Source organism: Lagopus muta, chromosome 18 (assembly GCF_023343835.1).
Source record: "Lagopus muta isolate bLagMut1 chromosome 18, bLagMut1 primary, whole genome shotgun sequence".
Lineage (NCBI taxonomy): Eukaryota > Metazoa > Chordata > Aves > Galliformes > Phasianidae > Lagopus > Lagopus muta.
The window spans coordinates 4,370,896-4,386,323 of record NC_064450.1 but is presented as its reverse complement, the minus strand read 5'-3'; the positions used below and the strand labels follow the sequence as shown (position 1 = coordinate 4,386,323).

The 15,428-nt window shown below is 52.7% G+C and overlaps 1 protein-coding gene across 1 annotated transcript in view; it reads right to left on the bottom strand.

Annotated features, from left to right (window-relative positions):
- UBE2O (ubiquitin conjugating enzyme E2 O) overlaps window positions 1–11,241 on the bottom strand; it is a 48,808-nt gene extending 37,567 nt beyond the window's left edge. Inside the window, exon 1 of the mRNA XM_048964838.1 lies at window positions 10,821–11,241. Coding sequence (XP_048820795.1) covers window positions 10,821–11,192 — 372 coding nt within the window. The 5' untranslated portion in view covers window positions 11,193–11,241. The remainder of the gene's footprint in view (window positions 1–10,820) is intronic.
- Window positions 11,242–15,428: the final 4,187 nt, after the last annotated feature.

Sequence of the window (15,428 nt, the reverse complement as noted above, 5' to 3'; positions counted from 1 at the left end):
TTCTGAAAACTGCACTTTCAAGCTGTGGGAGAATGGCAAACACTGCTTTCCTGGGTGAAATTTTAAGGAAACTGACATCTGCAGTCCTCAAACGGAGCCTGCAGCTGAATCCTTACCAGATCTATGTCCTTCAGGGAAAGCACATACATGATGTTTCAGCCCCAGATATGGAGCTCCTCCTAGCTTTCAGGTCACTCAACAAGCGAGGCTGAGATGGGAGCACAAAGATGGGAGCTCGCAGTCATTATATGGTGGTGTGGCACACGTTGTCCATTGGTGCCTGCATCTCCTGCCCTGGCCACGTTCCAGAACCTTGGTGTAATGGCAGTGTCACAGCTACAGCACCGTGCAGGAGTCAGCACTGCTCCTCCTTGACAGTCACAGGCAGAGCACGACTTGGGAGCACCTTCAAAAGTGCCATGGGTTTTGAATATGGAGAGATTTGTTACCAGCCCCTTCCCAGCTCACCTAACAAAGCACTAACATGCACAACAGCAGGGAAACAAAAGAGTACATCTTCCTAAAAACAAGTTGCTGATGTGGGTGGGAGGAAAACAATCCATAGGTCCGTGTGACATCTCAACAACTGCTGGAACTGAGCACCAAGAAGCCCCTGCAATAGCAGCTTCTTACAGCCACACAGGTGTCAGCAGAGGGATTTCACCATTGCTCAGGGCCTGGGTTCCAATCACAGACTGCATGCTGTCACTTGTGATTAAAAGCTCTTCCTTTTCCCAGTCTCTAAAGCAGATTTGCCACTTTGCTAAATCACAGCCTAGCTGACCATGACGAGTGCCTCCTATTCTCGTGAGCCTAAAAGAAACTTCAAGGCAGTGTTTAAATGAGGTGAAGCCAGAAGGAGCAGCACCAGCGACACACACACACACCACTAACCTTGTGGTGCTCCTAGCAGGGCCTTATTTTCACATGGGAACACAACAAACATCCTTTGTTTTACCCTTCTTCAAAATGCAGATAACCCCAACTGCTGCACTTCCAGCCCCCTTCCAGCTCACATACCAGTGCTATTCACTAGTGGGAAGACCTAAAAACAAAGCTCAGTGTCACCCCCCAATCTGCAGTGGCTGCAACAAACCTGACGTTACAGCACAGCAGGAACCAGTTGAGCCACCAGCCAAGAACCCTTCCTACCGTGCTCAATAGCAGACACAGGTTGGACAGTGATGCTATAGACATCAGTCTGTGCCTACTCCTTGATCTTTTGTTCCAAGCCTTCATTTAAGCACTGCCAGCAGTACAGACCACAGGCAGTCACCCCGTGCTGAACTGGAAAGGAGCTAAGTTAGCAACACAACTGGGAACAAACTGCATTCTGCAAGGATTCCTCTGCTCTCCAAAAGAAGTGGGATGGACTCTCGCTTTGCTGTCATCATCGCATCCACAGCACCAAGCAGATGCAGATGTTGAGCTGCACAACAGGCTTCAAAGACTTCACAAATGCCTCCACAAAAGGCCTCGCCAGCCCGAGTGGGGTGAGCACAAAGATCCCAGTTCCAAAAAGAGCTCTGCCCACTGTTTGCTGCCCCAGCCTCACACTTACCCTGAGCTGTGTGAGAGCAATGCTCGGAAGCAGCACAAGCAGCAGAGCAGAACCTGCTACCTCTCCATGCCATATCTCATTCCCTGGAGGATTCCTCTGACAGCAAACACTTCTCAGTGCCAGATTAGAGGAGATTAAGATAAACTCAAATTAAACCACCACAAGAGAAAGTTCAGGTTCATGTCAGTCACTGCAGGCAGTGCAGCACACAGCTGGAACTGCAGAGGCAGGTTGGGTGGAGCAGCTCACCCATAGGCTATGGCCGAGGGGGTTAAATACACCTTGTCAAACCCAACACAGGGCTCCCCAGCAGTTTCCAATCACACTGAGAAAAAACCCCACTTGTTTTTGCAGTGAGCACTCACTTTGCAGCAAGGATGGCAGCGCTGGGAGCTCTCAGATAAGAGTATTTTCCCTACAAACCTGCAGGGCTGTACATGTGCTAATCAGAAAGGCAGCTGTAATCTGAACAGAAAAAACTGTGTGGGGCAAAAACAAAAGGAGCTGAAGCAGCACCGTGGGAGAGATGACATTAAGTGTGAACACACAGTGTGTTTCCACCTGAATGGCAATTAAAGAGGAGAATACACAGCATTAGTGCAACGCTGACACTTGTGCCACAGTCACTGTAAGATATAACTGTCCATTATTTTAATCATTGCATAAGAGCAAATGGATTCCAAATGGCAATCAGTGCTGACAGATGACAGCCTGGTACTGAACCGTGTTACTGAGGGTGGAAAAAGCACAGGCACAACATGAGTAAGGAAGCCAGGAACCTGGCCTGGGTTTGTTCCGGATCCCCAAGTGTCAACACTGGGGAGGAAGGGGGAGAAAAAAAAGGTTCCTCCAGTTAATGGTTTTATAGATGTGTTACAGTGACCACATCAATTAACAATACTTGTGATGCTTACCTCCTATAAATTATTAACCTTCCTCTAAGATGCCTACCAAAACAAGAAACATGAGAGCCGATGGCACAACACTCTTGTGAAATACAGAGTGCTTGTGATGGAAAGCGTGAAGTTTTCATCTAACGCTCGGATCAAGGCAGCCCCAGGTGAGGAGCATTAATGCCATCCAACGAGGTCCTTGAGCCGACCAGGGCAGCAGAAACAGTTCTGCTCAAGAGAACCAAACGAGACAGCTCTGTCATACAGAACTGAACAGAGGAAGCTTCCAGCCCCACAGCACAGGGGCAAAGGCCAGCACAGCCCCACGTGCCTGGGGGACGAGGCAGCGACCGACTCAGCAACACAGCCTGAATCTTACTGCCAAACCTGCACAGTGAGAGCTCACAGCACTGACAGCTGGTAACGCCGGGATAAAAGCATCAGCTGCTGCGTTGGACAGAAACTTTAGGATCCTTTATTTCGTAAATCCAGGAACCCAGGTATCAGGTGCTGGTATCTCCTGCACGGCGTCACTTTTACTGTGGGTAATCCTGCAAGGTGTTCTCCTCTCTCATGTTTCAGGAACATGCAGTCTGTGCACTGTCTGGGAAGCAGCCTGGTTCATCCTGTGAGGTTTGCTGCAGTTCAGAAAGCTTCCACGGTCAGAATAAGCCGGGTTTATGTTCATCACTCCCACAGTGCACGAAGCACAGCTCAAGGAGGAAGCATTCAATAGCACCACACCTCGTTAGGAAGAGCTTCCCAAGCTCTGGAAAACCAGAATGCAGCCCAGCCTGCTCCGACAGGAAGCCAATGAATCATCCACATCTGCAGGCTTCAAAAACAACAAACCCAGAAGTTTTCCAAGAAGGACGGATTCCTCCCCTCCCTTCAGCCCTGCTTTTCTGCTTCCACGTGAACTCTGTGGATCATTCACTACGAGGAGACGGCACTTCTGCATGGGAATTTACACAGCCAGGCCCTGCAGGCTTCCAGGGGCACGAGGACAGAAAGGCTTCTGACAGAAGCTGCTTGACTTCAGGACAGAACAATCTGAAGAGCTGCTTCATTTAAAGCCCGTTACACAACCACGTAGTAACTCTAAATTTAGAAAATGTGGCTATTTTGTCTCAATTCTAACAGTGTTTCAAGGAACTTGGACTCCAACGCTGAACAGAAGCATGAATATTTCCTGCAATAGCCATGAGAACTCTTCACTTGGATGGGATGTGCATGCTACCTTCCAGGGAAAAACAACTCCCATCTTCAACAGCAGTCCGAAGAGCAAAGCCAAAAGATGACTGCATGTAGGGCCCTGCTGGAAATCTGATCAACCCTGAAAACTCTTGGGCAGTGCTTCCTGCACGCTCACCTCCCATTCTGAAAAGCCAGATTTTAGGGGAGCAGCCAGAAGGGCAGCACAGCCAGTGCAGCAGTGAGCAGAACTCCCCTGCGAGCAGCAAGGAAGGCAGCTGCTGGGTCAGGGCAGCTGAGGAGTGAAGCTGGGTAAGGAAAACACAAAGGTGCCTCTGATCTGTGCTGCTCAGGTTCTATGCCTGCCACAGCACAGCTGCTGTCAACAATTTCACTGTGGATCTAGCACTTTCTGGTTGTATTGCTTTCCTGCAAAATCCTCACAGCTTACAGCATTTATACCCAAATTAACTCTAAAGCTGCTGGGTTACCCATCACTTCACACATCTGAGGAAACAAATCAAGCCTGAGTCCCTCAACAGAAAAATACATAAAATGCCAGCCCGTTTCCAAGCGTTCCATTTCACACATTCAGAATAAGCCATGCATTATAGTTTGCGGTGAGAATAGTTTGTCTAAATAGACACCTCAGTCTATAATTACACTGAGGAACAAAGGTCTTCCCACCACCCATACAGCTCATGCTCTCCAGCCCTGCTCAGAAAGAGTCAAACGGAGAAGGCACGACCACAGCATCAGCAAAGCAAGGTCAGGGCCCAGCAGCGCTGATGCAGGTGTCACCTGGAGTCACCGACAGAGAAAGTGTCACCTTGCCAAGGCACACCTCCAGGGGCACTGCCACATCAACGCCAGGAAACGCTCTGAAGATTAAAAACGCTACTTACTAAGTGTCCTTATCAGCAGAGGAGCAGGGCTGGTTCCTGAAACAAAAATGATTCGTACGCAAAATTCTTTTATTCCTTGTTGCATCCTTTCAAGAGTAGGCAAAGAACCCTAAATCGGCTGAGATGGAACCAATTCCAGCTCTCCCCGAATCAGCGTACTTCACATGAAGCAGAAGGCTCAGCCACAGACAGGAGATGCTGGTCGCTGCAGCAGTGATGTGCATGCAAGTCCCACCTCTGGGCTCCAAACTGCTGTTAGAAACCTTCAGCTCCCATCCCTCAGCTTCAGCAGCACTCTCCCTCCAGCAGCAGAGCAAATTGCTGTGCTGGAGCTGTGCTGAGTGCAGCACCACATGGCACACCGCTGCAATTCTGTGCTACAAAATGAAGGCTGCCTAACGGAGCGAGGGCAGAGCCGCCCAGCTCCTCCTCAGCTCAGCAAGAGGCTCTGAAAGGATATTGCTGTAATGCAAACGGAGCAGGCTCTGCTTGTTTAATTGCTGTGAATTCAATCTCTCCCTGCCTGGAAGCTTCCTGGTCTGCTCTCCTGCACATCTCTGCCCTCACCTCCCACAGCAGCAATAGTGCTGCCCATCCACTCACCAAGAGCTACAGCACCAGCTACTGAGGAACAGGAGCAGAGCTTTTGCACTCCCAAAATGCCCCCAAAGCTCTATTGCATCCCACCAGGACAACGCTGCAGGCACACCTACACCCCCCAGCTGTCCACCACCCCCTTGCTGAGATGCAGAGTACCAGGTGAGCCATGCTCCAACACACAGCATAAGGACATCGATGCCATCCAGCTTACAGAGCTCTGCAATAAGCTGAACCATGATCACAGAGCTTCTTTGGTACAGCACAAACCTGAACAACACAGAAGGATGAACAACCCATGCAGGTAAGGACATTTCTCAAAAAAAAAAAAGAAAAAAAGAAAAAAGAAATCAGTGTACAAAGATGCAGATTGCTTAGGTTTAGGATCAGACCACTTACCCACTGGTTCTGGTCTCAGCAGACACGCCATGCAGTCAGGGAGCAGGGCTGCAGCTGCAACTGTTAATCGCTTTTCTCTCCATACAGTGGAGTTAAAGCCTGCACCACAAAGGGCAGAAAACCATCACAGCACCACCTATCTTTTCCCAGCACAAACATCTATCCAATGCTGTTTGATATCAGAGTCCAGCTGCATCATCAAGGAGCACATATCCTTGCTTCCACCTACACCAGCACATGTAGAAGATTCCTGCCTGGTTTCCAGTTTCCATTTGGGCCCTGCTCTGCCTGCTCTCAGCAGGGCTGGCATGGATCCCACTATGCTCCTTTCAGCCTTCCCATGCAGGAGGTAAGTAAGAACCACCTGAGATGCACTGAGGCAAGAACTGCCTTCACCCAATCAGCCCAATGACCTCAAAGTTAAGAGAAAATGGAAAGTGCATGGAAAAAAACCCCAGTGCCACCACCACGGAGCCTCTCTGCAGGTTATTTTGTTCCAGGACACAGTTAGCATCCTCCTACCTCACCACAGCTCTGGAGTGGCACGCACAGCCTGCACAAGGCCGAACCTGAGCTACGCATTATGCGCTTCAAGCACCACCACATAAAAAGAAGAACCCACGTTGTCATCTCACATCTCAGCTCCAGGCCTTGCTGGCAACACCAAAAGCAAGTGTAGAAGCTTCAGCCCAAAGCAGCAGTTTGATGCTGATGGTGGGAGGTAAGGAGTGTGCAAACAACGAGGCAGGTTCCTCCCAGGGAGCGTTTAGAAAGGTGTCACTGCCTTCAGAGCCCCTGAAATCCCACAAGCAATTAAACAGTCACAGGAGAAGAGGTTCTGAGCTTCACAGATGCCAGCTACCTCCCAGCACCAACACTGATGCTGAGCATTAAAAATAGTGTCTTTGCTCTGAGGAGAGAGCTGAGGACAGCTGGCATAAGCAAGACCTTGTCCCAAAAAAACATCCGACAAGCTTACACCACTTAACTTCAACACAGGATTTTAGCCAAAAAAAGTAACTTCACAGAGTTGCTTACAGCCAGGTCCCTGCAGAAGCCTCTGCACAGCATATGTGAAGGAGAAACTTTGGGAGAAAGTCACAGCAAAACACCTCACTTGTTCTCATGCAGGTATCTCAAAGCCTGGCATGGGATCCAACTGGATCCTCCTGAAGCTTTTAGTGCACCTCACGTTGTGTGCTAGTCCTAAGAGCATTACCAATTGAGCTGCCTCTTTCCCTTCCCTTTCAGCTAACCCAGCACATTGGGAGCGAGCACTGTGAGCCACAGGACGGTCTGCTCATGGGAGAGGCTTTGTCCATTTTAAAAATAACACTCCTGATTGGGGCTGGAAGAGCACTAATTAATTGCTGAGCCCAAATTATCGCTCACCACACACACAGAATAGCTCCACTCAGTAACAGCACATACTTTTGTTGTGCAGCAGTCCATTTTGCAGTAAAATATTAATGATGATCCCCAAGCCGATCTGGCAAGCATCAAAGAAAGCAAAAACTCAGCTCGAAAGTACATGACCTTGTGATGAGCACTTGCAGGCAGAACCATCTGACGTGGCTCCTGTTTGATGCAGAACTACACCAATTCCAGTAAGCCCTTTCTTCCCTCCCATCTCTAATGGCTACGGATGTCAGGTGGTTTCAGAGCACCCCCGGGAGACTGACTGAAACATCAGATGCAAGAAGAGGGTTGGATACAGCTTTGCAAGTGATACAAACCAGTGCTATCAGTTTGTGGGCGCTGAATCCGAGTGCTGCTCTGAGCAGCATTTGCTGCTGACTCTGGAGAAGGAGCTGCACCCACACACAGCAGAACTGCCTCTTGTCACCTGCTGGACCCAAAGCGTTCTGCATCACCGTGCTTTAGATAGTGGACACCTCGATCATGTTTAGAGACAGAAGGTTTTTAAGGCTCCCCGTGCTCTCATCCTGCAGTTGCAAGGTGGTCAACAGTGAGGACTGGTGTCTGGTGCTCACGCCAGGCTGGTGGTGGCTGCAAGGGGACAGAGAGGTGAAAGCACAGCCCTTCAGTGAATGGGAGCATCCCCTTCTCCCGTGGGATAAATACAAAAATCACAATTCCTAAGTTTAGGCCAAAGAAGTGACTGCATGACAGGATTCAGACAAGAAGAACTCACACAAATATTGAAATTGTGTGGGAATAACACCTTCAGAAAGTTCTCCTGCAACCTGATATTCATATCTCAATGTTTGAGGTCAAGAAATCGCAGCAGTGGAGGGTGAGAAGGAACAGAAGGGCTGTGTGGGATGAAGCAGAGTTGAATTCAGACTCGAGGAGATAGCAACAGAACAATTCCAGCTAGCGAGCTGATCAGCCACGGGATTTGTGCCTGGGGAGCCTCAGACAGTCAGAACTGGGCTGCAAAGTGAAGCTGAACAGACTGAGAGCCATCCATACCAAGAGCTTTGGAAGTTAAATATTCCCAAAGACCCCATCGGGTCCCTACAGGCTGCCATGTAAACCAGAAAGCGCTGCTGAGACGCAGCATCACACCTGGGTGCTGCCACAAGCAGTTCTTCCCCGAGGCAGAGAGCAGAGCACAAGGCAGGAATTCAGCAGCCTGCCCTGCCGAAGGCCTTTTGATAAGGTGCTGAAACACAACACCTGCACTTTCTGCTTCTCCCATCTGCAGCAGAGGCGTAGCTGCCTTGCACAGGCTTTGGGAAAATGAAAGGCAGAGGAGAGCAGTGAGGCTTCCAGGTGAGGGGCAGAGGGAGGAAGACAGCGGCGTTTTAAAGCACCCTATGAGCCTCACTGCTACCCAACCTGGCCAAGCACTTCTGCAAAGAACCCAAAGGCAGCTCAGGCGTGCAGAAGGAATATAAACTGCACCTGAGGAACTCTGAAATTGAAATCCAGCTGGGTCTGAACCTCTGCTCATTTATTATAAAAGTCATCAGGTGCTCCCAGCAGTTAGCAATGCAACTTGTGAACAACACACACATCCAGCACTGCGGCAGCACCATGAAGACAAGCAGGGCGGCTCTAGAAGCCAGAACTGCTCTGCAGGTTTGCTGTGTGACAGGATTGGGGTCAGACAGGACACGGCTGGCACACCTCTCTGGAAAGGGAAATGTTTCCTTCCAGGACTGTCTGGGTTTTACATTACTTGGCAACATTTATTTCCCTATGCTCTGAATTGGGAAAGCAGCCGAGGAAGGCAGGAAAGGAGAAGAGAGAGAAGAAATCCTGGCTCCTTTTTACTCACGTGAATGTCACGATGCTGCTAATGCCTATCAGAAGCAAAGGCTGAGAAAAACCCCTCATTCAGGCGGAAGAGCCAGTGGGCCTTTGTACCAAACACCAGCTCAAATTCAAGAGAAAGCTTCTATTACTTATTAACATCACGAATCGTGAGCTGTGGTTTAAGCAGCAGCCTGTCTTCCACATCCAACAGGAGAGAAGAAAAGCATTCAGCTTCTAAAGGCAACAGTAACCACGATCAGCTTACACACTCCCTAGTTGAAAAAAATAATTCCTGCCCCAGTAGCTGAAAGAAAACACAGGAAAGCTCTCAGATCATCACCCAGTTTGGGTACACAGAGCAGCTTTTTGGATGGCAACAAGTGCCCTCTGCCATCCACGGTCTGGTTGCACCAGGCCAGGTTAACATTCCTGAAGACATCAAACAAACTCACAGCCAAAGCTGCTCGAGAGTCAGAGCTGCAGCCAGGAGATGTACCTGCAGACACAGCTGAGAACAGCGGCCACAAGCCAACAGACCTCAGGCCCAGGACATCCACGTGGTGCCCATGGTTTGCTCCCCACAGCCCACACAGGGACGTCAGGCTTACCTGGTGCCATAACGCAAAGGGGCCGGGCAGCAGACAGCCAAAAGACCTCACTTACCACCAGGAAATGGCAAGCCCCATGTGTTTCCAGCAGCGTCAGGTTTGTTTTTAGTAATCCCACACTGCAGAGCAGCTTGTACACAATGCCTGGCAATTTGGTTGTTGGGCAGCTTTTCAAATGGAAAAATCAATACGGTAAGTACACCTGAATTCTTCAAGCACTCAGGAAACTTCTCCCCAGGGTCTATTACCTGAGTGCAGAGATGCCTACACAAGAGCAGCAAGACCACAAAAAAGAAAGAAAAAGGAAGAGCATTTATTTATGTAACTGCCTTCTCATCCCCCCCCAGCCCAGCTTTCCCTAATGCTGCACAAGGGCACAGCTATCCAGCGACCAAAGTCAGAATCAGCACTTTGGAGTTAAGGAATCCAACACCTAAATCCATGTTTGCTCCCCCAAACCGGGGTGGCCTTGGATGCTAGGAAACACACTCCACTTCGGGCCAACCTGTGATGCTACAGCACACAGAATTTGTATGTGAAAGCCGCAGTGATCGAACTGTGGGAAAGAAAAGGCTTTTTTTTTTTTTTAGGTAGAAACACACAACACAGCAATATCTTCCCTTGATGCCCGTTTTCATTTTGCTTATCTCCAGCTGGTCACGTGTTTAATGACACTATCACCTAAATATAGCTCATCCTGCTACCGCTCACCATCCTACCCATCCCTGCAGGACCACCGCACAGCTCCTGCTTGCCGTGCTGAGCTGCTGGAAGGAGGCGAAGCAGAGGGCCCGGCAGCCCCTGTGTGTGCCTCCTGCCTCGCTCAGCACAACACCCGCGGCTGGCAGCCCCTTTGTGCTCCATCTCAGTGCCCCTCTCTCTTTTGTCTCCGTGCTGTCGGGCTGCGTGCAGCAGGGATGCCCCAGAAACATAGAATAGAATCACTAAGGTGTGGGAAAGAGCTCTAAGATCACCTCGTCCAGCATCGCACGCTACGTCCCTAAGCATGACATCTACTCTTAAGCGCCTCCAGGGACGGCGACTCCCGCACCTCCCCGCACAGCCCATTCCGTTGCCTCACCGCTCGTTCCGAGCGCAAATCCTACCGCCCAACCTGCAAACCCAGCCCCGCAGAACGCAGCCGGAGGGGCGCATCCACACAGCCGGAGGACAGAGATTGACGTGCAGCTCAACCCGACGGCGGCACAAACAAGGGCAGAGCCACACGGCCGCGAGCAAGACGCAGAGCTGCCGCTCGGTGACGGACAGACACCGCTCCGCGCACACGGGAGGCACCGCTCCGCATCCCAGCGGGCCGAACGCTGCACCCCGCCCTGCGGGCCTCTCGCACGTCCCCCTTCCCCAGCCTTCGCACAGAGCCGAGGCCCGGCGCAGCTCCACGTTCAGATCCCGACCCCCCGGCATCCCCCCACCTCACCTTGGTCTCCTTGACGTGCTGCTTGATGCCCTCCGGGTACCACTGCACCCTCACGTAGCCCCGCCGCAGCGGACTGGCGCGGCCCTCCTCCGTGCCGCCCGCTCCTGGGCCGCCCGATTCCGAGCCCCCCGAGCTGGCTGCTCCCCCCGCTCCCCGGCCGCCGCCCCCCGGTGCCGCCGTCGTCGTTTCCTCTTCTTCCGAATCGGAGTCTTCGCCGTGGATGAGGCGAACCAGGCCGAAACGCACCGAACCGCGGTAACGGCCGGATACCAGGTCGTGGGAGAAGAGGAGACGCTGCGAACCGCCCGGAGGAGCCGAAGGGGGTAAAGGCAGAGCGGGGGCCGGGGTCGGGGCGGCGGGGAGCTCCGCCATGGCGCCGGGCTGAGCGGGAGAGCGCGCGGCCGCCGGCACGGGCTGGGGGAGGGGCGGGGCGGGGCGGGCGGCGCGCGTGAGACGTCAGAGGGCGGGGCTTGCGGGGCCACGCCCTGTGCGTAGCGACGCAGTCGAGGCGGGCGTGGCCGCTGATTGGACACGCCCGCGGAAGTGCCACGCCCATCAGGTGGGAGGGGCAGAGCGGAGGGAGGGAGGGGGGCAAGGGGCAGCGAGGTGCTCTCTTTGCTCCCATACATCGCGTCGGTTCCCATTGTGACCTCCCCGCTCCTGTGCGGGACATTCGGAAAACGTATGGAATCCTCGGGCAGATCGGTTATGAGGCAGAAAAAAATAATAAAAACACAGGAGCAGCGTTTTCCCTCTTTTCATCCTTCCCAGCGAGGAGGTCGAGCCCCAGCTCAACCAATGGGCTGCAGCTTCTCTGTCCAGCGCTCCTGGAGGAGACTGGAGGAGCAGCGCTTGGATGTTGTGTACAGCACAGCGCTGCGTCCTTCTCACAGCTCCACGGACATGTTTCCAAGCACGGCTACGGTAGCGATGCTTCTCATCATCCCTCCGATGCACGTTGCAACACTGCTGATGAAATACAGATACGGGCAATAGGCACGAACCGGTGCGCAGATGGAACTGTCCCTCTTCAGAGCCATTACAAGCTCTGCTCCGGACCCACCGAACCCCTCAGACCCCGTTTCTTTTGGGCCCGGTTCCGGTGCGTGGGGCGCTGCTGCCACCGCGCGGCCGCTGCTCGGTGCCGCAGGGTGTGTGCGGGCCGGCAGGGAGGGACGAATGGATGGGCGCCCTGCTCGGGTGCACGGATCCTTGCGGCGAAGCCAGAGGAAGGTGTAAAACGGGACTGGCAGCAGTGCCTTCAAAAGACAACGCTGCAGCTACCCCAAGCAGCGTGACCGCGGAGCACCGGGACAGCCGGGAGCAAACAGAGGGAGCGAGGAGCCGCCGGGCTGCGCTCGTGTCGTCTCTGCAAAGCCCATCCCCATAGCGCTGCTCTGAAGATGCTGAGTGCTGCTGCACGGCGAGCCTCTGGTGTTGGCCTCTGCAGCTGGAGGAGCAGACAGAGACTGAGCAGGCTGCTCTCTCTTGCCATGGTTCTGCCTTCAGTTGCTCTGAAATGCCATTTCTGAACAGCAGAAAGTTTTTTTTAATGATTACTTTTGCTGACACAGAATCACAGAATGGCCCAGGCTGGAAGGGACCTCAAGGATCATGAATCTCCAACCCCCTGCCACATGCAGGGCCACCAACCTCCCCATCTAATACCAGACCAGGCTGCCCAGGGCCCCATCCAACCTGGCCTCGAAAACTCAGCAATGGACAGGGCATCCACAATCTCCCTTGGCAGCCTGTTCCAGCACCTCACCACTCTCTCTGTAATGAACTTCTCCCTAAATCTTCCCTCCCTCAACTTCAAACCTCTTCCCCTTGTCCTGCTGTTATCTACCCTTTCAAAGAGTTGATTCCCCTCTTGTTTGTAGGCTCCCTTTAGGTACTGAAAGGCTGCAATGAGGTCACCCCACAGCCTGTCTTTGAGGGAGGTGCTCCGGCACTCTGATCATCTTCATGGCTCTCCTCTGGATCCTCTCCAACAGCTCCCTGTCTTTCTTGTACTGGGGGCTCCAGACCTGGACACAGCACTACAGATGGGGCCTCACAAGAGCAGAGTAGAGAGGGACAATCACCTCTCTGTTCCTGCTGGCCACCCCTCTTCTGATGGAGCCCAGTTGTTCCCTTTCCAGGAGCTCACGCTTGGGATAATCCCCATTTGGTTACACTAACAGGGACAAATACAGCTGGCTTCTCTTATCCTGCTCCTCGTGTAACAACCCCAGGAGCAGCTGGGGGTGCACACAGAAGGATGCATTACGTCTTTCCCAGTCCAAGCCCTGCTCTCCCTGCCAGCTCACCCCAAGTACGCAGCAATCAGCTAAATCAGCTTTATCCCCCCGCAGGCAGTCACGCCAGGGTAAAGAAATCAGCCTCAGCTGCCTGATGGGATCCTTTGCCTGCTCGTCATCTTAAAGCCTCTCACCTCGTCTTTCATCATGGTTATAAACCCCTTAGAACTTCATCACGTGCTCCATAAATAACAAATATATAAGCGAGGCTCTGTGTGTGGCTGCAGCCCCATCCCTGCTGTCCCACGGCTGTGAGGAGCCACAGGATCAGGCTGGAGAGGAGCAGCACCAGGTCCCCATCCCCATCCCACAGCCGGTAAGCCCAGCGTTTCTGGGACCTGGTGGTCCTCATGGCCTTGGGGATATCTGGTGGCCTGTGGGTCACCGTGTTGTTCTGGGCTATGGGGAGTCGCCTCAGAAGGGAGGGAGCTGGGACACTGAGCTTGACTTGCCTTGGATTTTGGAGGTGAGAGCATCTCTGTGGGCCATGCAGATGCTCTGGGCTCTGCAGTGCACAAGCACAAAAGGAGGGGACAATTTTACAACGTGTACTTTGTGTGCTAATAGTACACCTGACATACGGGGATGTGGAAAGGAGCCACAAGGTGCCCCGAACCTTAATATAGCCTGGGTTATAAACAACTATAAAAACATGCAGGAGGCTGTGTTAGAGTGACAGGGAGAGACAGTTTGACGGAGCTGGGAGGAGAGGGGTTTCCTCCTAACTCTAGCTATTCCTCACTGTGTGCCCAGCAGCCATCTCAGTGTGCACATTCCCTGCATGCCAAAGACCTTTGCGTGTGCAGGGAGCTGAGGAGCTGAGCAAAAAGCAAAAGCTCATTTCCAGAAAAGAAACACAACTCCACCAGCCCGCTGGCTGTGTGACCTGGGCTGCCAGAAGTGCCGGAGGGGAAAAGATTCAATGGGAAGGAGCTGAGAGCAGGCTGCACCCCACAGCACTTCTGCTCACGCTGGTGTGTTGGGGTGCTGAGAAGTTTCTATAAGCACAGGGGGTGTCTGAGCCACCCCAGCCTGCTGCAGAGCCCTGATGCAATCAGGGGGTGAGCAGATCTGGCAGCTGATACCAAGCTGTGAATTCTACAAACACCACAGCATTCCTGCAGTACTGTCTCATTTTGCTCCCTTCCCATCCATGGGAGCACAAAGCACTCATTCCCAGCACGTGTTGGTTTGTCTTGCGCCTGCCCCTTGGCAATGAGAACTGGCACAAGGGATGCTAAATATTTCCCCTGCCCCTGACACCCCTTGTGCCCAAAGAGCACATCCACTGCTAACCCAGCAATCCATTGAAAGGGAATCACAGCAGCACCCCATCTCACCACTTCCAGCACCCAGCCCTCAGCCTTTCCAGATGGAAAATTCCCAGCTCGCTTTGGCTCTGCCCTGTGCAACGCTTGTGCTGGTAATGCTTTTGTTTCTATAAATCCTATTAGCTGGAGGCAAGCCTATAATTAGCAGGGAAAGCCGGCACCTCTCAAACAATAATCAGAACTGACCTGGCTCCATGCTGGCTTTGCTGTGAATTGCTTTGAATATTGGCTGACTGGTGGCTCCCGCTTGGCTGGGAGCTGCTGCCACTATTCCTGCCCGCAGGCCAGGGCTGCTCGGGTTGCACTTCTCCCTGGGTTTATTAACTTGGTTTGATTAGGCATGAAACATGAGGCGGATTTATGACACAGAATCTGACCCAAGCAGAGGGATCTGGCAGAGATGTGTAGGGTAAGTGGTGATGGATGGGACAGAGCAGCAGAGACAGTCCCACGGGCCATGGGACCCATAAGGGCTTTTTGGGCAAGGCTGGGGCTCTGCTTTTCTCTGCAAGGGAACACTGGAGGACTGCTCTCCTGAGCAAACTTCTACACAAGCATTTATAGAGTCTGATCCCACATCTGTTCAGCAAGGACACCCTGACAGCACACCCCTGGATCTCCCAGCCTTTGGGGTGGTTGTGACCACAGGCACTGGAGCAGCTGCAGATGGGCTCATCCTGCCTGCTGGCCTATCTCAGCACGGCCATGATTTAGCCATACGATTTACCCCCTGAGCAAGCTGGAAAAGTGAACAAAGCCCCCAGCAGCACAAGCATGACACAGAATCACAGAACAGCCAGAGGTGGAAGGGACACACAGGGACTATCAAGTGGAAGCCCTGGCCCCACACAGCACCACTCAAACCCTACATGTGAGAGCAGTATCCCAACACTCCCTGAGCTCTGGCAGCTCAGTGCCATGCTTGCTGCCCCAGGGATCTGCTCCATGCCCAGCACCCGCTGATGCAGATCCTT